The following is a 23935-nucleotide window of genomic DNA, read 5'->3' as shown; positions in this document are numbered from 1 at the left end:
GATGGGCTGGTTGGTTCTGGAGAGAAAGAGCTGTTTATGGGCTTGTTGGTTCTGGAGAGAAAGAGCTGTGTATGGGCTGGTTGGTTCTGGTAGCTCTACCTCTACGGCCGGAACAGACAGGCCCTGGGTTGATGCCCCTCAACTGGGAGTCTGCTATCAGCAGCGCAACAGAGGAGCGCAGTGTTATCTGTGGCCAGCCAGTTGCTAGCTGAACCGTCCGCGGGGTGTGTGTGCGTGTGTGTGCGTGTGTGTGCGTGTGCGCGCGTGTGCGTGTGCGTGTGAGAGAACACCCCCTCTTCACTGTAAGATGTGTTGCATGGACTTAAATTGGAAAAGTGAGGAAACCCTGTTGCCTCTAGAAAAAAGGAGCTTATTTTGTGAGTACGTTTTCAGAGGAACACAGATAACTAAGTTCAGTAAACTCATTTGAAATGAGAAAAGCAGAACAACAAAAAGTAGAACAAACTCAGTCAAAGTGGGTTATGTCAACAGAGCACCAAAGATTGTCAGACGAACGTGTGTTAACAGTTAACGGGGCATCACATTTTATAGTGTTGTTTTAGGAAGCATTTTTATCTGCAGGGTTCACTGATACTGTCCTGGATGCAGCCAAGTGTCGCTAGTCTGAACTTGTCTCTCTCTCTCTCTCTGTGTCTCTCTCTCTCTCTCTCTGCTGCACCCCCGGTCTCTCCTCATTCCTTCTGTTTCATCTCTCTTTCTGGCACCCTCCATATATCTCTCTGTCTGTCTCTCTGTCTCTCTGCCCTCTCTCCCCATCAACCTTTCATAGTTTGCTAACGAAGCCAGAAAACGGCAAGTTGCCGCTTGTCTTCTGTGCCTTTCTCAGGATCTGTCTCTGCTTATCTTCTCTCCTTCTTCTCCTCACTCTCTCTCTCTCTCTTCTTATCTTCTCTCCTTCTCCTCCTCACTCTCTCTCTCTTCTGCTCTCCTTCTCTTCCTCCCTCCATCTCCGGCTCTGGAACCTGTCAACTGCTGTTTGATGGTCTGTTGACAATCCGTCATAGTTGACTTGTCTGACTGAAGTACTGTTATACTGGTATTTATACTATTTATTGATTTATTTGAATATTTATTAATTAATGTTTCTGTTATACTGTCTTCACGTCCGAAATTGATGTATTTATTACTGTATATTTATTTATTTTGATAGAGAGGATTCATACTTCCTGTAGCCAGTCATTTCCTGTTGTGTGTGGGAATGTTGGCCGTTGATAATTGAATAATATTAATATTTCATCTTCGATGACACAAAGTATTCAGCCAAGCAGAATGAGAATTTACATGTTGGTGACATGTCGACACAGAACACACCGACGTTGTGTGGAATGTTCTGTGTGTGTGTGTGTGTGTGTGTGTGTTAATCATAGTGGTGTTTTCTCAGGTACCAGGCCAGCGAGAGTCTGGGGAACCAGTCTGTCGACAGTCACGCGTGTTCTGACGCCTTCACACGCCTGAGTGAGGCCAGAACACGCGTGTCAGAAATGTCCTTGTTTTAAAAGGAAAGTGTTTTGCAGAATTACAGTTATTACATTGTTACAACACTGATTTTGCACTGAGTAAATCCTATGGGAAAATGTTTATTACAAGTTTACCATTGATTTTGTATTTTTATTTTTTACTTTACATTAAATTATATGTTTAAAACAAGCTTAATTTCTTGTAAACAATTTCTTAATTTCTTGTAGTGTTCCATGCTACGCCTCACTTGTTACAAGCAGAACAATTTAACTGAACAGACATGCTGCATGTGGTCCACTCCCCCCTGTTGCTCTCAGCCCTGGAGTTTTTTTTGATTGATTGATTGATTGATTGATTGATTGATTGATTGATTGATTGATTGAGTTTATTTTTCAGTCATTCAACAAACAGTACAATGCAACACAACATAAAATATCTGATAGCTGTAACCAACCAGGCCAGGTAAAGCCTGGCTTATGTGTGTTGGCTGGCTTGTTTCTGTGCGGGACTGGTAGGACGGTAATGTCTGATAAATAAAGATGTGTCTTGTCACCTGGACACATCAGTTCCAATGCTAATCCAGCACAATGAGAGCGGGATAGCCAGTAAGCTCATGGGCTCACAACAACTAGCAGCAGCTTCCATAACATTAATGGTAGCGGTCAGTGGCTAAAGTTACACTGATGATTCCTGTAATGTTAGCTATTTTGCTGCAATGGGTTCAACTTTTTCATGACTTGCTGTTTTGCACTTCCCTTTAGGTGGTGAATAAGTAGACCCATGACACAGTGGGTTATTTGGACATCTACTAGGATCTTGATATTATATTGATATGAAGATATGAAAGTAAAGTATTTGCCCTTAGAAGTGAATTGTAATTAAAATGGTTCTTAGCCTAACCTAAGTGTAGGCAGACTTGAAAGGTCAATTGTAATAATATCATGAATGAACAATTGTAAACATAGTACTCAACAGAAAAGGTAATAGAATCAGAATCAGAATAAACTTTATTTTCTCACAATGTGAGAAATTTGTCTTGGGCACACACATGCTGTAGTAGACAGTCAACACGGTTGTTAGTGGGGAGCCACATAGCACCAACAAATAATAAATATGCGATAAAAACAATAAACACAAACACATCATAGAGCAGAAGACAACACCTGACAACACTTGAGCAATTGAACACCTCGTCTATACAATAGACAACTGACTCTGCACTACTGTACACTATCACTTGAATCAGCACCTGACAACACTTGAGCAATTGAACACCTTGTCTATAGAATAGAGAACTTACTCTGCACTATACTACTGTACAGTATACTTGACATGTTATGTAATTGCACTGCCTGTATCATGGACACAGTCACAGCCATCCATGATCAGATACTGCTGTCTGGCCATGTCCTGTCCGGGTGGGGCTTGCACCTGAAGGCCATCTTTGGGGGGGCTGGACATCAGCGTTGCACAGCAGCCGACACCTGACTGGTGTTGCATCCCGGTGTTCTCTGGCCTCAACCACACCATCCCAGCATCAAAGCTGCAACAGAACAGCCGAGCCGAGGCTTCAAAACCCAGCATTTGTTTAAATAGACCCTTTTGCTTAGGTAAGTGTTTATCTGACACTTGTAAATATGAGCGCCTCTCCTAAATAGGCCGACGGCGAAGTGAATGGAGCGGCAAAGGACTGTTGTCTGGCATGAGCGAGCATGCGACAACAGGACTGAAAAGGGCTACAACTCCTCGGGCCTTGAGTTAGGTAGCTAACACTAGCTAGCGTGTTAGCTAGCTATCATTGGGCTTCATTTCATGAACTTAGCTTTAGCTTAGCGTGCAGCCAGGTTATGGGTTACTGTTTACTTCAGATATTACTCTACATTTCAACTAGCCCTTCTCAGTCCTGTTGTCGCATTCCGCTCGCTCATGCCAGACAACAGTCCTTTGCTGGTCCATTCACTTTGCTGTCAAAATAAATTCGGTGTCAACCTAGTTAGGAGAGGCGCTCATATTTACAAGTGTCAGATGAAACTTCACTTACCTAAGCAAACGGGTCTATTTTAACAAATGCTGGGTTTTGAAGCCTCGGCGCTACCAATAAATAACTTATTTAGACGCATTCTGTCCGAGTGAAATAATTTTTCAGAGGTAGGCTATCTTCTTCTGTGGTGGTGGCGGTGCTTTGAAGCTTCAACCCAGCATTTGTTAAAATAGACACTTTTGCTTAGGTAAGTGAAGTTTCATGTTTATCTGACACTTGTAAATATGAGCGCCTCTCCTACGTAACTAGGCCGACACCGATTTATTTTGACGGCAAAGTGAATGGACCAGCAAAGAACTGTTGTCTGGCATGAGCGAGCGGAATGCGATAACGGGACTGAGAAGGGCTACATTTCAACCAGACATTCCAGTGAAACCAGGTAGTAAAAATAACTTACCTGATATAAAATGGGCACCGCAAACACGGGCATTTTTGATGATGTCCTCAGTCCAGTCCGTACGCTTAATAATGGCGATTTCGTCTGTCTTCCTCTGCTACTGTTTCAAGAATGTGTGCGCATACTTGTGCTGACTAGGCTGTAAAAGGGTCTATAATTAACAAATATGACCCACGCTCGTTATATAACTTCTATAACATCCAGTGACAAAATATGTCATGGTACCTTGGTATGTCCACACCAAGGATTGAACTCACAACCTTCATGGTGATAGGGAGCGCACTATCCACTCGGCCACTGCTGACCTGGGAAATCTGTGGAGTCTTTTTCTTTTGATGTTCTGGGACCATTACATTTACATTACAGTCATTTAGCAGACGCTTTTATCCAAAGCGACTAACAATAATTGCATTTAACGTAGGAAGAGCCAATGTACTACTACTTGCCAGAACTCACAAGTGCATCTTCTTTCTAAAACAAGTGACTAAGAGCATAATCTAGTGCTGAAGGCAAAGTGCAAGAATCGCAATCTAAAGTACAGTGCAATATAATATAATACAATAAGTGCTTAGGCTAGGATTGTTGTAGTACTTCTTGAAGAGATGAGTTTTGAGCCTGCGACGAAAGATGGGCAGCGACTCTGCTGTCCTGACATCAGTGGGCAGTTCATTCCACCACTGCGGGGCCAGGACAGAGAAGAGCCGTGACCGTGTCAATCGACCGCAGGAGCCTCGGAGTGACGGGGCAACCAGTCGCCCTGAGGTAGCAGAGCGTAGCGGTCGGGAGGGGGTGTAGGGTTTGACCATGGCCTGGAGGTAGGAGGGGGCTGTTCCTTTCGTTGCCCTGTAGGTTAGCGCCAGAGTTTTAAACTGGATGCGAGCCGCTACAGGGAGCCATAAAGCCAACACACAAAAAAAGGTATAGGCTGAAGCTATAAGCTTATGACGCTGACCCTTCTAACCGATATTACATCTTGCAGATTTAACTTCAAGTGCACTTACAAGTTCACCTCATGACATACGGTCGACTTTACTGGTCATACACAAAACCTTCTGGGTCATTGCACATACATACGCACGCACACGCACACACACCTATCTAAGATAACCCTCCCACACTCAAAGGAGTGTCATGGCTCTTTTATGTTCACCAGACTAAGCTCTGGGATGCTATTATCTTGCCCCCTAGCCTGCCTGTCTGTACAAGCCTGCTGCAAAGAACTGATTCACACTGATTGACTGACTGACTGACTGGCTGACTGACTGACTGACTGACTGACTGACTGACTGACTGACTGACTGGCTGGCTGGCTGGCTGACTGGCTTGTTGACTGGCTGGCTGGTCGACTGATTGACTGACGGACTGACTGACTGGCTGGCTGGCTGGCTGGCTGACTGACTGGCTGACTGACTAGCTGACTGGCTGTCTGACTGACTGACTGGCTGGCTGACTGACTGACTGACTGACTGACTGACTGGCTGACTGACTGACTGGCTGGCTGGCTGGCTGACTGCACTGGCTGACTGACTGACTGGATGACACCACTCTTCCATCCATCCATCCATCCATCCATCTTCATCCACTTATCCGGGGTCAGGTCGCGGAGGCAGCAGTTCCAGCAGGGGGCCCCAGATATCCCTTTCCCTGGCAGCATCAACCAGCTCTGCCTGGGGAATCTTTAGCCGCTCCCAGGCCAGTGCGGAGATGTAATCCCACCACCTAGTCCTGGGTCTACCCCGCGGCCTCCTCCCAGCTGGAGGACACGCCTGGAACACCTCCCTAGGGAGGCCCCCAGGAGGCATCCTCACTAGATGCCTGAACCACCTCAACTGGCTCCTTTCGACGCAAAGGAGCAGCGGCTCTACTCCGAGTCTCTCCTGGATGACTGAACTTGTCACACGATCTCTCAGGGAGACCCCAGCCACCCTCCGGAGAAAACTCATTTCAGCCGCTTGTATCCGTGATCTCGTTCTTTCGGTCATGACCCATCCTTCATGACCATAGGTGATGGTGGGGACGAAGATAGACCGGCAGATCGAGAGCTTTGCCTTTTGGCTCAGCTCTCTTTTCGTCACAACAGTGCGGTAAAGCGACTGCAGAACCCCACCACCCCCAGATACTTGAACTCCTTCACTTGGGGTAAGGACTCATTTCCTACTTGGAGCGGACAGACCACCGGTTTCCTGCTGAGAACCATGGCCTCAGACTTAGAAGTGCTGATTCTCATCCCAGCCGCTTCACACTCAGTTGCGAACCTATCCAGAGAGTGCTGGAGGTCGCAGGCAGATGATGCCATCAGGACCACATCATCTGCAAATAGCAGCGACGTGATCGCCAGCTCACCGAACTGCAACCCCACCTCCGCGTGGCTACGCCTCGATATCCTGTCCATGAAAATCACAAACAGGATTGGTGACAAAGCGCAGCCCTGACGGAGGCCAACCCCCACCGGAAAGGAAGACGACTTACTGCCGAGTACACGGACACAGCTCTCGCTCTGGGGGTACAGGGATTGGATGGCCCTAAGTAGGGATCCCCTCACCTCATACTCCTGTATAACCCTCCACAAGACCTCTCGAGGGACCCGGTTGTAAGCCTTCTCCAAGTCCACAAAACACATGTAGACAGGTTGGACAAACTCCCAAGCCCCCTCCAAGATCCTTGCGAGAGTGAAGAGCTGGTCGGTGGTTACATGACCAGGACGAAATCCGCATTGTTCCTCTTCGATCTGAGTTTCAACTATCGGCCGGACCCTCCTTTCCAGCACCTTGGAGTACACTTTCCCTGGGAGGCTGAGTAATGTGATGCCTCTATAATTGGCACACCCTCTGGTCCCCTTTTTTAAATATTGGGACCACCACCCCAGTCTGCCACTCCTTTGGCACTGACCCGGACTTCCACGCAATGTTAAAGAGGTGTGTCAACCGAGATAGCCCCTCAACACCCAGCACCTTCAGCATTTCTGGACCGATCTCATCAGTCCCTGGGGCTTTGCCACTGTGGAGTTGTTTGACTACCTCAGTGACCTCCTCCAGGGAAATTGACGATGACCCCCCATCATCTTCTGGCTCTTCCTCGATCGTAGAGGGTGGATTAGTCGGGTTCAGGAGTTCCTCAATGTGCTCCTTCCAACGCTCAACAACCTCCTCAGTTGAGGTCAGCAGTGTCCCTTCCTTGCTGTATACAGCTTGGATGGTCCCCCGCTTTCCCTTCCTGAGGTGTCTGATGGTCCTCCAGAAACACTTTGGTGCCGACCGAAAGTCCTTCTCCATGGTTTCTCCGAACTCCTCCCACACCCACCTGGGTCACGGCCGAAGCCGCAGGCCTCCCGGCCAGCCGATACCCTGCAACTGCTTCTGGAGTCCCCTGAGCTAACATATCCCGGAAGGCCTCCTTCTTCAGTCGGACGGCTTCCCTGACCACCGCTGTCCACCACGGTGTCCTAGGGTTACCGCCCCTTGAGGTACTGTACCTATGGCCCTCAGGCCGCAGCTCGCAGCCGCAGCTTCAGCAATGGAGGCTTTGAACTCTTCTCTACTCTACCACTCTTCCTCAGTGTGTAATTCATGCTTAGTTCTCCAGAACGACACTTGTACTAGAATATGATGCTAAAGTGTGTGATAATATGTATCTCCTCTGTATACAGAAAACATATCAAAACATATGATTTATTAACGTTAAAGGGACAGTCTAAAACATAGAACATGGGGCCTTATTTTTTCGACTTATTCATAATGTTTTAATTGATGGAGAAAATTTTCAGCTGATTCCATGCTGTCCCTTGTTCGTGCAATCGAACCGAATTGGCTAGCATTCAAATAAAACTCACTTAAACACTGCACAGTGCACCCAAATCAAATCAAACATGAGGACAGTCTGTCGGGGGCTCAATTGAGTTTTTATTCCATAATTTTTGAAGTCCAACTGTCTAAGTTCCGAGGAGTTCTCGGTCGAAAAAGGCCATATATGAAGCTACAATCATGAATCGGGTAATTAACCTTATACAACAGGTAGACCTTACAATCTGATTGGTTAAGAGCTTTTTTACTGTTCTATGTGAAATATTACTGTGCCAATTATTACTGCCTGTAAAAACATTAGTTCCATTGTGTAACCATCCGTTGGTTACATTAAGGTTTCTCTTCAAAAACCAGGCCAGGTCCAGCCTAGCTTTGGGCAGGGCTGGCTCGTTTCTCTTAAGGACTGGTTAGTAGGAGGGAATCAGTTAGCCATGCCACCAAAATAGCTGTGAACTGAAATGACATGAAATACATAATGTCTGATAAATTAAGATAGGTCTTGTCACCTGGACCATCAGTTCCAGTGCTTCCAATGCTAATCCAGCACAATAAGACCGCGATAGCCAGTTAGCTCATGAGCTCACAACAACTTCCATAACATTAATGGTAGCTGTCGGTGGTTAGAGCAGTTACATTGAGGATTCCTGTAACGTTCAACTTCTGTTTCTGGACCAAGTGGCTTATCTGGAAACTTGAGTCAGCAGGTAGCATTCTTGTTTGTAAATAGCCAAGTGTTAATAGGACTCCTTGGGGAGCTAACTATGGATCTTTCAGATGAAATGGGCATGCCCACTTTATAACTACTGTATAACTTGAAATGAAATGAAATTGAAATGCCTTCCTTTCCTACTAAATGCTAAACATACAGAATATCAAAGTACAAAAAGTATACACAGAATGGGATTATGAAATTTGGTAGGCTATAGTGGTTAGCATTTTTCTTTTTTCCCATAAAGCTTAAAGGCCTAACGAACACAAATGTACAATTCACTTGCGTTTTTTTTTGCACAGTAGGCTAGGCCTATTATTTCATTGTTTTTTGCAGTGTTTTTACATTATTCTTTGTGTGTTTTTTGTAGACCTTTGGTTGAATAAATTTGGCTTCAAAATGTTTTCTGACATCCATAGTCTTTACGGTAGCCTATCATTGTACCAGTAGTTCCACCCAGCCTACATAGGTTACACGTTTCATAAGCTCACTAAATGATCTAAACATTGCTTTGTTGTTTTGTAGCTTTATCTTAAAATTTCAACCACATGTTAATCATGGCATGAGAAAATAACACCTGGAAAATGTGATGTTTTTACTGCTCTACAAAGGCAAAAGACCTTAACTCGCCAGAGTGTAGAACTGAGAACAATGGTTTTTTTTGTTTGCCAGCCAAATCTATTGGATATTGGAAATTTGGCAATTATATGTTTTTTTTAAGAAGTAATTTATCTACATAAATGTTTAATTCATGGCTAGCTAGATAAGTCTAATGTTAGCTAGCTGATGTTAGCTAGCTGATGGGAGACGTTAAGCACTGTATGAAAACTGGGACAAGTTTTGTTGTGATTCTACATGTTGACTGATTCGGGCATATAGAGAGAAATTAATATTATGTGTGTTTCATATGATAACAAGATATGTTTTTTTATGAACTAGTGCAGTGGTTCTTAACCTGGGTTCGATCGAACCCCAGGGGTTCGGTGAGTCAGTCTCAGGGGTTCGGCGGAGGTCAAGACACACACCCGACTCATATGATTCGTGATGACACGCCCCGCTTGGCCATCATTGGCTGCAGGTGACCACGCTACATCGCTTGACCTATCTGTGCTGCAGGGAATTTGGTGCGCTCAGTAGTCGACTTGTGACTGTCGTCATGGTACGTCGTGTGATTGTGAAAGGAACAGACTTTGTTGCGAAAATGACATGAGAGTGGCACTTGCCATGGTGAAGCTGCACATTTCTGAACTGGTCTCTGAAAGGCAACAGCAGAAGTCACACTGATTTGCAGTAAATATTCATTATTATGTTTTTGTTTTTGTGTGAAAATCATGTTTTGATGGTTTTGTTCTTTGAACACAGTGATGTTGATGCACGGTTCATTTTGTGCATCAGTAAAATATATACCTATGTTTTGAATTTGAAAAAATCATATTTTATTTTTCCAATTAAGAAGGGTTCGGTGAATGCGCATATGAAACTGTTGGGGTTCAGTACCTCCAACAAGGTTAAGAACCACTGAACTAGTGTATAGTTTTTACAATAGTGTTTCATTTTGCAAAGGATCTGGGGTGTTCTGGGTTTGTGCTGGTGTTACTTCGGTGGTGTTTTGAAAAACCGGGCCCCGTTTTCTAAATCGTGCTTAAGCAATTGGAAAAAAAAAAACGTTCAGAGCCAGATGACCTCTCAGGGACACAGTATGTAGACAAGTGAAAAGAACATGGTGATTCAGTCTCTATGCCTGTCTTCTTCCTTGGATGACGACAATTGACTTTCCCCAAACAGGGTCATCAAAGTTTGTTAGTTAGTTAGATAGTTGAACTCTGACAATGCAAGTGATGCACGTCATTGCTACACTCTGGAATCCCTCGGGGCTTCCTCTAGGTGTTAACATTCTGTGACGCCATGGTTTCCGAGTCACTTGAAGTTGTAATTGGTGTACACACCCACATACGCGCACAAACCACACCTGGAGCGTTATTATAGAGGCAGATGCTGCCGATCAGAAGTGACCGACAAGTCTGAGCTTGAAACCTAAAGAGAACGAAGAGAGGGGCCGGGAGGGAACAGGGGGATATCGTCTCAGCAACAACACGTTGTTTGAGAGCAGTGACAGTTTTATTCACTATTTTGTCAAAAATGATACATTCACTCCTTCTCCTCGACCTCCATCAACGAGAAGCTTTTGGCTCACTCTCTCTGGACACTTGAGCAGATCAGATGATAGATAGATAGATAGATGATAGATAGATAGATAGATAGATAGATAGATAGATAGATAGATAGATAGATAGATAGATAGATAGATAGATCGATCAATAGATCGATAGATAGATAGATAGATAGATAGATAGATAGATAGATAGATAGATAGATAGATAGATAGATAGATAGATCGATCGATCGATCGATCGATAGATAGATAGCACTGGAGTGATAAAAGCTCAATTGTACAGCAGTGGGGTGTGTCCCGTTAGTCTAGTATGGCTTCATCTTCTGGTCTTCGCTCCTTCTCTCCTATTATAAGGAGAGAAGAGGAGAGAGAGGATGGGGATAACAGGAGAGGAGAGAGAGAGGAGAGAAGAAGAGAGAGAGGAGAGAGGATGGGGGTGATAGGAGAGAGAGAAGAGGAGGGAGATGACAGGAGAGGAGAGAGATCACTAGAGAGGAGAAGGGACTTCTTTGATAAATAGCCCAGGGGGAGTCCATCTCCATAGACTATACAACCCCCCCCCCCCCCCCCCCCCCCAGAAACAGCTACACACACACCTTCACACACACACACACACACACACACACACACACACACACAGATAGCATACCTCACAAACATGCATGATTTAGACACACAGTACCATATACACAAATATGCTCAATATTCCCATGGCTCAACTCATTCAGCGATTGCATCAGTATCTCGCAGTCGACATGTTGGACTGCGACAGGGGCGCCGCTGCGCTAGCCGGCTGCTCACTCCTTTCACTGCGGAAGGGAACGGTCGTTGAAGTGTGCGATGTTGTGCTCATGAGTATGAATGTTCAGTCCTATCTGCCTGTCAGTAATTATCAGATTCCTTGTAATGAGCCAGCTGTTTGATAACAGCGTTGTAGGTGGTGGTTGTTTGGTAGCGTGAGTCATCCACTGTGCACAGCCGTCACTGACTGGGAGAGAAAACATAGCCTATAGGCTTATAAGATCGCAGAGCGTGATTACATATCGAAGCGCCGACCACATAGCCAATACAAATCCAAAAATGTCAATCAGGTGTTCAAGTAAGTAAGGCCCTGTTTGTGTTTTTGTAAAATGATTGCATTACAATGTGTACATATAATATTACAGATAACCTTTTCCGAGTAACAAAATATGAATCAGATTCTCCACTCCAGGAAGGGATATCTGATAAACAGGAACATACTGTATATATATATATATATATATATATATATATATATACACCTCTGGAGTGAGTCGTCTTAACCAGACTTTTGATTTGTAGAAGTTGTGAAGCCTTCATCAGTTCCTCGTTCCACCAACAGAGAGGGCTGTGTCTGTTCCCTGACAGTCTGTCTAGCGGTCTCTAATGCCACACGGTCCTGACCCGGCCCCAGGTGTTCTGAGGGTGGAGGTGGCGCCCTCTTGTGGTTGAGTCTAGCTCCTGCGCTGCTCCTGGTCCTTCCGGCGCTGTTTCTCCTTCTGCCTCTCCAGCTTGTCCTGCGCCTTCCGCTCCTTCTCCGCTGCCAAGTGGATCTCCTTGATCCTGCGCTTCAGAGCACTCCGGTCCGACGAGCTGACCACACCTAAGCCCTGAGTAGAGGAGAGTAGAATAGAACACAATAGACACTACTAGGCCAAGCCTGTGGCCAGCAGAGGGTAGTCTGAGAATGAGCATCACATATACCCCTCTCTCCTCTCCTCTCCCCTCCCCTCCTCCACTCCCCTCTCCTCTCCCCTCCTCCACTCTCCCCTCCTCTCCTCTCCTCCACTCTCCTCTCCCCTCCTCCACTCTTCTCTCCCCTCCTCTCCTCTCCCCTCCGCCACTCTCCTCCCTCCTCTCCTCCCTCCCCTCCTATTCTCTCCACTCCTCTCCCATCCCGCCCTCTCCCCTCCCCTCCTCCCTCCCCTCCTATTCTCTCCTCTCCTCTGCTTTTCCCTCCCCTCCTCTCCCCTCCTCCCTCCTCTCCTCTCATCTCCCCTCCTCTCCTCTCTTCCTTCCTCTCTTCTCTCTCCCCTCCTCTCCCCTCCTCTCTCCTCCTCTCCCCTCCTCTCTCCTCCTCTCCCCTCACCTTCAGTTTGCTGCTGTCCATCTGCAGTAGTTGTTCTCCGTCCACGTCTCGTGCCTGGAACTCGGGGGCGTAGTGCTCCATGTTCAGGCCTCGCAGCCACTGGCACACCTGCTGCGTGCTCCAGGACGACACCAGGCTCAGCGGCTCGTCCGCGGGCTGAGAGCGACAGGGGGACACGGGGGACAGAGACGCCGTGAGGGGGCGGACCCATGGTCCAGAAGATCCTATGGTCAAAGCACCCAGCATTGACCACCGCGCACTGTAGCCGGATACTAATGACCCTTGACCCCTGGAGTCCCTGTGCCACACGAAGACTCAACTACTCAGGTTCATATCACTAGTGTAACGGGCCCAAAGGTTCACACTTCAACAGCTAGACTCACGAGAGAGGAGGCATATAGGGGATATACAGGATAGATAGAGAGAAAGAGAGAGAGAGGGAGAGAGAGAGAGAGGGAGAGAGAGAGAGGGAGAGAGAGATAGAGAGAGAGAGAGAATCAGAGAAAGAAACAGAGAGAGGGAGTAAAGACATTCTGTCTTTGGAAGCAGGAGCACCTCTGTGATGCAGCAGTGACTCCAGAAACGTGCTCTCCTGCCCCCTAGTGGAGAGGTACAGGTATACCTGCCCCCTAGTGGAGAGATATGGATTGGCAATGGGTATCTAGGTGTATTAGACAAAGGCTAGAATGTCTGTATGTGTGTGTCTGTGCATTTGTGTTTGCGAGTGTGTGTGCGCGCGAGTGTGTGCGTGAGTGTGTGTGCGTGAGTGTGTGTGTGCGGGTGTGTGTGTGTGTGTGCCCTATAGCGCTGACCCGGTCTGGGAGGAGTCTCACCTCGTCTGAGGACTGGGAGAGGGTGTGGTAGGGGTTGGAGGAGTCTGGAGAGGGAGTGGTAGGGGTGTGAGGAGTCTCACCTCGTCTGAGGACTGGGAGAGGGTGTGGTAGGGGTGGGAGGAGTCTGGACAGGGTGTGGTAGGGGTGGGAGGAGTCTCACCTCGTCTGAGGACTGGGAGAGGGTGTGGTAGGGGTGGGAGGAGTCTGGAGAGGGTGTGGTGGGGGGGAGGAGTCTCACCTCGTCTGAGGACTGGGAGAGGGTGTGGTAGGGGTGGGAGGAGCGGGAGGAGGAGGAGGAGTCCACCGTCGGACTGCCGGACATATGGGGGGGGCTTCGGGGGGAGAACTCATCACTCAAGGCTGACTCCTGGAGGGAGAGGGGGCGGGAGGAGAAGAGGGTGGAGAGAGAGAGCGATGGGAAAGGGGGAAGGACAGGATGGACGGAGGGAGGGAAGGAGGGAGAAAGAAGAATCATATGATCACCATCTGGTCACATGTTCTTGTTCAGCGTTCTCTGCCATTGTGTTTGAGGGATGTTGGAGAGTCCAGTACTTGAAGCAGGTGTGCTGTTTTTGAGATCAATACATTTGCTTGATGTGATGTCGGATATGCAGTAAGTGCCCTTGGTGGAAAATGACACAGACACACACACACACACACACACAGTTCCCCAGAGGACAGAAGCCCATATATCAGATGAACTGTTGGTAGCAGATGAGATGGAGAGAGACATAGGCTGAGAGAGATAGAGAAAGAGAGAGAACGATGGAGGGATGGAGAGACTGCGAGAGAGAGAGAGAGAGAGAGAGAGAGAGAGAGATGAGGGGGAGAGAGAACGAGAGAGAAACAGACAGAAAGAAGGAGAGAGAACGAGAGAGAGAGAGAGAGAGATGCAGTGGTCCTGCATTCTAAGTGGTGTGTTACTGGTGTAGCCACTGAAACAGAGCTGTCCTCTCTGGACTCTGACAGCCAATCAGAAGCATGAGAGCAGCTGGCCACTCTGTCTGACAGCCAATCAGAAGCATGAAAGCAGCTGGCCACTCTGTCTGACAGCCAATCAGAAGCATGAAAGCAGCAGGCCACTCTGCCAGGGGGAGGAGGTGGGTCAGGGGCTGCGACAGGATTTAATCACTCAGCAGAGAGAGAGAGAGAGAGAGAGACTATAACAATATAGTGCACACACACACTCACAGATACACCACACACACACCACTCATGCACTCTCACACACATACAACTCTCCCTCTGTTTCTCTGTCTCACACACACACACACACACACACACACACACACAGTTTTTAGATGAGTCATGGTGCAGGTGAAAGGGAGAAAACCAACCAACCCAGACCTCCAACCAGGAAGTGAGAGAGAGCGAGAGCGTATGTCTTCCACAAACATCATGGCACCATAGGTGCCAGGGTTGGAACGAGAGAATCCGGGTCAGGTTACAGTCTAACCATGATGATGTCACCCTCAGACCGCTAAGTGAAGCTCCACCCGGCTGTGCTGCCCTCCCCTGATCTGGTTGGACTCTGACATGGTGTTGGGGAAAAGGGCTTCCTAGCGGTCACCTAAACAACCTGAGTAAATCAACAGCATCGATCTCACCAGGCCTTTACTGCTGACGCCTGCAAATGGACAAATGGTGTGTGTGTGTGTGTGTGTGTGTGTGTGTGTGTGTGTGCCTTATGGGTGTGTGTGTGAGTGTGTTGTGTGCGTTTGAAGGGCTGTCCATGTAACAAACAAGGTAGGTGACTCCGTGTATCTGTGTGTGTGTGTGTATCTATCTATCTATCTATCTATCTATCTACAGTATCTGTCTGTCTGTCAGCCCCGTGGTTCTGGTTGTGGGCGGGTCCTGTGGTGGTCCTGGTTCTGGTGGTGTCGTGGGCCCGTGCTCGGTACCTGGGACTGGGACTTGCGGGGGCTGCAGTCCTGGGGGGCGAGGCGGGGGGAGCAGGGGGGGGTCCCCCCGGAGGACACGGAGCCGCGGGCGCCGTCGCCAAACCAGGAGAACGGCACGAAGGAGCCGGACGACCGGGATGGGCTCTCTGAGGGCTCCCTGGACACACACGCACGCACACACACGCACACACACACACACGCACGCACACACAGACAGACACACACATACACACACACACACCAGAGCTTTAGATAATAATTTATACCAAATGGTGCGAGAGGAGCACTCCCTCTTGATACCAAACAGAGAGTGAGAGACAGAGAGACCGGAGGGTAAAGGGAGAGCTGAGGAGGAAGGGAGGGAGGGAGGGAAGGTCCAGGCTTGTGATTGGAGGAGGGCTGAGGGGACTGGCATGTGATTGGAGGAGAGCTGAGGGGACTGGCATGTGATTGGAGGAGGGCTGAGGGGCAGGTGTGTGATTGGAGGAGAGCAGAGAGGACTGGCGTGTGATTGGAGGAGAGCAGAGAGGACCTGCTTACCTGCTTCCCATAGACAGTCTGTTGGACTTCTCCTTCCTCACTCTCACATAGGAACGACGCAGAGTCACCCTGCAGAGAACATGCAGACGGTCAGCAGTGTGTGTGTGTGTGCGTGTGTATGTGTGTGTGTGTGTGTGTGTGTGTGTGCGTGTGTGTGTGTGTGTGTGTGTGTGTATGTGTGTGTGTGTGTGTGTGTGTGTGTGTGTGTGTGTGTGCGTGTGTGTGTGTGTGTGTGTGTGTGTGTGTGTGTGCGTGTGTGTGTGTGTGTGTGTGTGTGTGTGTGTGTGTGATGTATAACTCACCCCAGGTCTAGAAACCTCCTCTTGGTCTTCTTGTCGAAGATGACAGTAGGACTACTGGGATCTGGGCTGCTGCTCCTACTGTGATCTGAGACCAACACTGAGACACACACACACACACACACACACACACACTCACACACACACAGACAGACAGACACACACACACACACACACACACACACAGACAGACAGACACACACACAAACACACACACTCACACACACACACACACACACACAGACAGACAGACACACACACAAACACACACACTCACACACACACACACACACACTCACACACAGACAGACAGACAGACACACACACACACACTCACACACAGACAGACACACACACACACACACACAGACAGACAGACAGACACACACGCAATTTACAAACAGTACTCGCTGAGGAGTTCGTCCCCTAACCAATACAGCACGCAAAAAACACACAAAAAACAAACAGGTCACTGATTGGTCTGGTTGGAATTCCAACCGAGAAATCACTCTGGATGAGAGACTTTCCAAACCCTGAAACGCATTTCGAAAAAATCTCGACTGGAAACCCAACCGAGAATGAATGCCAACACAGAGACATTACAACTCTGGACGGGTTGCCTGTAACCTTACGAGAACTCTCCGTTGGAAACTGTTTGGAAAACGGCGAGCACTTTCAAAAGTACCTGGCAGGTGATTGGATGAACCATCTGTCTATCACCGTCCATCAGACACTAACTTCAACCGCTCCTCGCTGTCGTCACACCTGAACCCGCCCAGCTTGGCTATTTGTATTTAAAAACTCCTCAGAACCCAACGCTGGTTGCTAAAATAATTTTCTGATCTGGCCCAAACAGATCTCTATGGAGAAAACATCCAGACTGATTTGTGGAAGAAACAGAAATGTGAGCTCAGGGAAATCTGGTTGGTCTCATGAGGCGAGGTGTGCCAGGCTAGGGTGAGCTAACTACCGCTAAGGCTAGGGTGAGCTAACTAATGCTAACTAACTAGGGTGAGCTAACTACCGCTAAGGCTAGGGTGAGCTAACTACCGCTAAGGCTAGGGTGAGCTAACTACCGCTGGTCCCCCCCCCCCCCCTCACCCTCGCTGTCCGGGCGCCGCCCCCTTCGCAGGTACACCGGCGGCGAGTGGTCGGGGCTGGGGCACGACCGGGACGGTGAGGTGCTGGGCGGGGTCAGCAGGGCCTCCTGGGACGTTGTGTTGGTCAGCTGCCGGTACCGCCCCCTGGGTGCTGGCGAGCCCGAACCCCCGCCGCCGTCCTCACCAGGGGAACGCCGCACCAGGGATGAGGAGTCGAAAGAGAAGGCGGGGCTCCGCAGCGGGGCGGGCGAGGAGCCGGGGAGCAGCGAATCGGGAGAAGGGGAGGAGCCACGGAGGGCGGAGTGGAGCGGTGAACGCACGGAGTGTAGAGGGCTGTCCAGACACTGGGGGGTAAGAGACGCACACACACACACACACACACACATACACGCACACATACACACACACGCACACATACACGCACACATACACACACACACCCACACACACACACGCACATATACACACACACACACACACACAGTAGACGTCAGCCTACAGAGTCAGCGACAAAACAGAGGGCGTGTCCCGCCGGAGGGAATATCGCGGCATCGATTGGCTGTCGTGTCTGTCACTCACCTTCCTCTCCAGACTGTCGTCGCCCTCGGTGGAGCTGACGCTGTCTCGGAAGCGCGAGCGCGAGGGGCGGTGCCGCCGGGTCTTGACGGACAGCTGGGCTCGCCCCTTCTGGATGCTGTTGTCCAGGAGCTCGGTCTCAGGGACCGCCTCATCCAGGTCTACCAGAACACGGACAGAACAAGAACCATCACAGAACCAGAACCAGAACCATCACACAACCAGAACAAGAACCATCACAGAACCAGAACAAGAATCATCACAGAACCAGAACAAGAACCATCACAGAACCAGCAGATCACATCCTGGCCTGGTCTCTCACTGACACACACACACACACACACACACACACACACACACACACACACACACACACACACATAAACACACACATAAACACACATAAACACACACACACATAAACACACACACACACAAATTCAGATTAGAGAGCTAGAGACAGCTGTGTTCCCATTGCCTTTGACCTGCTGACCCCAATCAGGAAGCCCTTCAACCCTACATCAATTACACCTCTCTCTCTCTCTCTCTCTCACACACACACACACACACACACACACACACACACACACACACATACATACACACCACCATATCAGACTGCCCTCTCAGCCCCTGTCTGACCCTGCCCCCCCCACCCCCCCTCCAACCCCCCCAGATAAATCCATGACCGTGAATCTCACTAATTTGGTTGTCCCAGGTGACTGAGGAAGAAAAGGGTTGTGGGGGATGAACTCCGACCCCTGTCAACCATTATCGATCCCCAAACGCCAAACCCTCCACTCTCCTCTTCATTCAGAGGCCAGATTAAGAAATGGGGAACGAGAGATCAGATCAGAGAGAAAGAGAGAGAGAGGAGACAGAATGAATACGAGAGAGGGAGAGAGAGATATAGGGGAATAATGATAGAGAGAGAGAGGAGAAAGAAAGGTGTGTAGCAGATGAAAGAGGCAGAGAGAGCAGCAGAGAGAGCAGCAGGAGTGGTCGATGTTGTTTTCCTGTGGAGGGCTGAGATGAAGCATCATCCACATGAGAGGCTCTCAAACTACTAGCCAGTAGATACCATCTGATAGCTGCTCTCTCTCTAATGCTGACACGCCCCCCCCCCCCCTCTCTCTCTCTCTCTAACGCTAACACACTCTCTCCACCCCCTCTCTCTCTTTCTCTCTCTCTTGCTCTCTCTAATGCTGACACACTCTCCCCACCCCCCTCTCTCTCTCTCTCTAGCTCTCTCTTTCTCTCTCTCTCTCTAGCTATCTCTTTCTCTCTCTCTAGCTCTCTCTCATGTGTGTGTGTGTGTGTGTGTGTGTGCTGATGGAGCCCAGGGCAGTGCGTCTGGCCTGAGTCCAGTTGGAGCAGGCTGATATGCATCTCTCCTGGCCGATGGCCGTCCCTTTAATGTGAGTGTTGGAACAGCCCAGGCCACGACAACAGGGCACACCTTTGATTTTAAATTACCTCCATTTTGAATTGATCTTGCGTTGTCCTTACTGTCGCCCGCGCCATCATAGGCCATGTATCCTTTCATTCCCAGAACACACGACTGTTTCTCACTGTGTAGTATAATCAGGGTCAGGGCTTTGTTTCATCGGTTTCAGATGAAATCTGGCCATTAGGGGGCCCTCTCTGGCACGAATGATCTGGTCTTAGAGCCAGATTCACCGGGGGGGAAAAAGCACAAATGAAAAATATATCCAGTAGTTGTTCATGATAGACGGTACTGCCTACATGCTGACCTTCCCTACGGTGCTGTAGGTCCCACATGGGACAGATGTGGGGATGGGAGGGGCCCTCGTGGTTTGAAACGGACACCCATGATCTCCCAAGCCTGTGCTGCAAGTACGATGTGTCCATCTTCTCTAGACCCCCCCCCACCACTGAAAACCTAACCTAATTGACGAGGCGATCGTTGGAGGGAGACTGGCCTGCCGTCTCTAGGGCCTCTGGCTCGTCAAACCCGCTTTAATTGCTTCAGTCGTAGCGCTGAGTCAGCAGGGTGTAGAACCACACAGGGCTAGCGTTAGCGTTAGTGTTAGCATTAGCGTTAGCCGGGGGCTCCGCCAGGGCGCTGACCCGTAGGGACGGTCATGTCAGAGCTGGTCCTAGCAGGAGGCCTCCGGTCCGGAAACACAGCCCTCACACACTCTGCGGTGAGGGGGTGTCGGTCATGTAGGTTGCCAGGTTGGGTTTTTGTACTGTACATCAAGATCAGGTTGCCAGATTATTAGGTTAGGATTACCTCAGAGTAAATGGCAGGAGGCAGGAGTGTGTGTGTGTGTGTGTGTGTGTGTGTGTGTGTGTGTGTGTGTGTGTGTGTGTGTGTGTGTGTGTGTGTGTGTGGAGGGCCACAAACTTCATAATTTCCTCCGAGATCAAAACAGTACCCATCTATCAAACTCTTCAGATTAACCTCCCTCTAACCACCATTAAATACTAACCACACCTCCCTCTAACCACCATTAAATACTAACCACACCTCCCTCTAACCACCATTAAATACTAACCACACCTCTAACAACCACCATTAAATACTAACCACACCTCCCTCTAACCACCATTAAATACTAACCACACCTCCCTCTAACCACCATTAAATACTAACCACACCTCCCTCTAACCACCATTAAATACTAACCACACCTCCCTCTAACCACCATTAAATACTAACCACACCTCCCTCTAACCACCATTAAATATTAACCACACCTCCCTCTAACCACCATTAAATACTAACCACACCTCCCTCTAACCACCATTAAATACTAACCAAACCTCCCTCTTACCACCATTAAATACTAACCACACCTCCCTCTAACCACCATTAAATACTAACCACACCTCCCTCTAACCACCATTAAATACTAACCAAACCTCCCTCTTACCACCATTAAATACTAACCACACCTCTAACAACCACCATTAAATACTAACCACACCTCCCTCTAACCACCATTAAATATTAACCACACCTCCCTCTAACCACCATTAAATACTAACCACACCTCTAACAACCACCATTAAATACTAACCACACCTCCCTCTAACCACCATTAAATACTAACCACACCTCCCTCTAACCACCATTAAATACTAACCACACCGTGGATCACCTATGTACACACACACTCACACACACACACACACACACACACACACACACACACACACACACACACACACACAGCCCTCCCCCACTGTGGAGGAGCGACTGTGCAGGACATCAGCCCACTCTGCACATCCCTGAGGACCCTAGACAGGAGGAGAGAGAGAGAGAGAGAGAGAGAGAAGAGGAGGGGGAGGAGAGAGGGAGTGGAGAGGGGTAGGAGGAGGGGATGAGGGGGAGGAGAGAGGGAGTGGAGAGGGGTAGGAGGAGGGGAGGACAGAGAGTGGTGCAGGGGAGAGAGGGGGAGGGGGAGAGAGGAGAGAGCAGAGGAGGGGAGAGGGGAGAAGAGAGAGGGAGTGGAGGAAGAAGGAGAGAGTCAGGAGAGAGAAGAGAAATGGGGGAGTGAGATGGAGAGAGGGGGAGGAGGAGAGACAGGAGAGAGAGAGCAGAGGAGGGGTAGGAGAGAGAGGAGAGAGAGTGGAGGAGGGGGGAGGAGAGAGAGGAGAGAGATAGCAGAGGAAGAGGAGGAGAGAGAGTGGGGGAGTGAGATGGAGAGAGGGGGAGGGGAAGGAAGAGAGACAGGAGAGAGAGAGTGGAGGAGGGAGAGGGAGAGACAAGGGAGGGATCAGAGAGAAGGAGAGAGAGAGAGAAGGAGGTGTGGTGTCACACACACACACGCACACATACACACACGCACGCACGCACGCACACACACACACACACACACACACACACACACACACACTAACAACCACCCTAACACACTATCAACCAATAACACACACACACACACACACACACACACACACACAGTGAGAGTGCTGGAGAAAAGGTGGGTCTGTACACCGCTCAGCTGAAACGGCTGAGTCCACAAAGTGATACCGGCTCAGGCTGCCCCTCCCCTGAGGAGAGACGCTGCAGGGGAGAGACCAGGAGAGACCGGCTCAGGCTGTCCCTCCGCTGAGGAGAGACGCTGCAGGGGGAGAGACCAGGAGAGACCGGCTCAGGCTGTCCCTCTCCTTAGGAGAGACACTGCAGGGGGAGAGACCAGGAGAGACCGGGCCGGGCTGTGTGGTTCAGGCAGAGAGACCAGCGAAGGGACTAACATCTACAGAACTCGCCGGAAGCTTGATCACATGTTTTTCACCCAAAAAGCAGAATAGAAACACTGAGGTATCATAACCCTATCAATTCCTCTCTCTCTCTCTCTCTCTCTCTCTCTCTCACTCTCTCTCTCTATCTCCCTCTCTCTCTCTCTCTCTCTCTCTCTCTATCTCCCTCTCTCTCTCTCTCTCTCGCTCTCTCTCCCTCTCTCTCTCTCTCTCTCTCTCTCTCTCTCTCTCTGGGGTTAGACCCTGGGTCTGTGAGTATGTGTGTATGTGTGTGTGTGTGTTAGTATGTGTGTGTGGTGTGTGTGCGTGTGTGTCAGTGTGTGTGTGTCAGTGTGTGTGTGTCAGTGTGTGTGTGTGTGTGTGTGTGTGTGTGTGTGTGTATGTGTGTGTGTGTGTGTGTGTGTGTGAAAGTGTGTGTGTGTGTGTCAGTGTGTGTGCGTGTGTGTGTTAGTGTGTGTGTTAGTGTGTCAGTGTTAGTGTGTCAGTGTGTGTGTGTGTTAGTGTGTCAGTGTGTGTGTGTGTGTAACCTGTCAGCAGCAGACTGCAGTCATGACACATTGTTACGCCACGCTTCCAAAAATACCTCTAAATAAATAAATAAATACCTCCACATCATCATCTGCACTGTCACATACCTGCATACCTGTGGGTGTGAAACAGATTCAGAGAGATGGGGAGAGAGAGAGAGAGAGGGAGAGAGAGAGGGAGAGCGAGAGAGGGAGAGAAAGACAGAAAGACCTAGAGAGAGACATATAGAGAGACATAGACAGAGTGAGGGTCAAAGAGAGAGACAGAGAGAGAGAGAGAGAGAGAGAGAGACAGAGAGAGAGAGAGAGACAGAGATAGAGAGGGAGAGAGAGGGAGAGAGAGAGAGAGACTCACCAAACACATTCTCTGTGTCGTCCAGCTGAGTGTCAGACATGGCTCCTCCCCCTGGCGCACTGCTGGTCTCTCTCAGCCCCTCCTCCTTCCCTAGAAGAGACCATTCAGGAAGAGAGAGATCATTCAGGATGAGTGAAAACATTCAGGAAGAGAGACCATTCAGGATGAGAGACAATTCAGGATGAGAGAGATCATTCAAGATGAGAGAGACCATTCAGGAAGAGTGAAGAATTTCCTAGAACAGCAGTGCTGGAAACCTCCCCTCTACACACACACACACACACACACACACACACACACACTCCCTCCGCATTGGGGCACTAATGGCTGCGTCTGACCGGGAGCGCGGTCTCTCCTGGATGAGAGATTGATGGCCGGCTCTCAGCTGGTCTCTCTGCAGCTGACCCACTTCCCTGGGAGAAGGAGCTACGCTGCGCCTCCCAGCTGAACGAGGGAGGGGGGAGGGATGGAGGGAAGGAGGGAGGAGGAGGGGCTGGGGGCTGGAGGACACGGCTGTGAAGGAAAGGAGAAGAGGAGGCGAGGAGGAGGAGAAAAGAGGAGGAGTGGAGGAGGAGTAGAGGAGAGAAGGATGCCGCTGTGTGGTAGATCCAGGGCGTGGCCCACACCCTCGGTCCCCAGCCCCGCGCCCCCGTCGGCCCCCTCGCTGTGGCTCCCGTCCCGGTCGTCTGTCTCCCGGTGGTCTGTCTCCCGGTCGTCTGTGTCCCGGTCGTCTGTGTCCCGGTCGTCTGTGTCCAGGTCGTATGTCTCCCAGTCGTCTGTGTCCAGGTCGTATGTCTCCCGGTCGTCTGTGTCCAGGTCGTATGTCTCCCGGTCGTCTGTGTCCAGGTCGTATGTCTCC

General features: G+C 49.4%; 2 protein-coding genes across 2 annotated transcripts in view; both read right to left on the bottom strand.

Moving 5' to 3' along the window:
* Positions 1–12074: 12074 nt before the first annotated feature.
* Positions 12075–23116, bottom strand: samd14 (sterile alpha motif domain containing 14; the record flags this gene model as incomplete). The annotated part of the gene is made up of 9 exons (XM_084448976.1): positions 12075–12230; positions 12710–12865; positions 13781–13909; positions 15447–15603; positions 15987–16055; positions 16289–16385; positions 17387–17729; positions 17965–18122; positions 23077–23116. 9 exons carry the CDS (start codon positions 23114–23116, stop codon positions 12075–12077), a joined length of 1305 nt encoding a protein of 434 aa, XP_084305102.1.
* Positions 23117–23502: 386 nt separating this feature from the next.
* LOC311317440 (uncharacterized protein) overlaps positions 23503–23935 on the bottom strand; it is a gene marked incomplete at both ends in the record, with an annotated part of 27127 nt that continues 26694 nt past the window's right edge. The window contains 2 exons of the mRNA XM_084448522.1: positions 23503–23520; positions 23701–23935. The exon at positions 23701–23935 is cut by the window's right edge and continues 142 nt beyond it. Of these exons, the coding sequence (XP_084304648.1) occupies positions 23503–23520; positions 23701–23935 (253 nt within the window). The remainder of the gene's footprint in view (positions 23521–23700) is intronic.

Source organism: Borostomias antarcticus (assembly GCF_949987555.1).
Source record: "Borostomias antarcticus genome assembly, chromosome: 14".
In the NCBI taxonomy this organism is placed as follows: domain Eukaryota; kingdom Metazoa; phylum Chordata; class Actinopteri; order Stomiiformes; family Stomiidae; genus Borostomias; species Borostomias antarcticus.
Note: the sequence above shows the minus strand (reverse complement) of the source record. Positions and strands in the feature narration are given on the sequence as shown.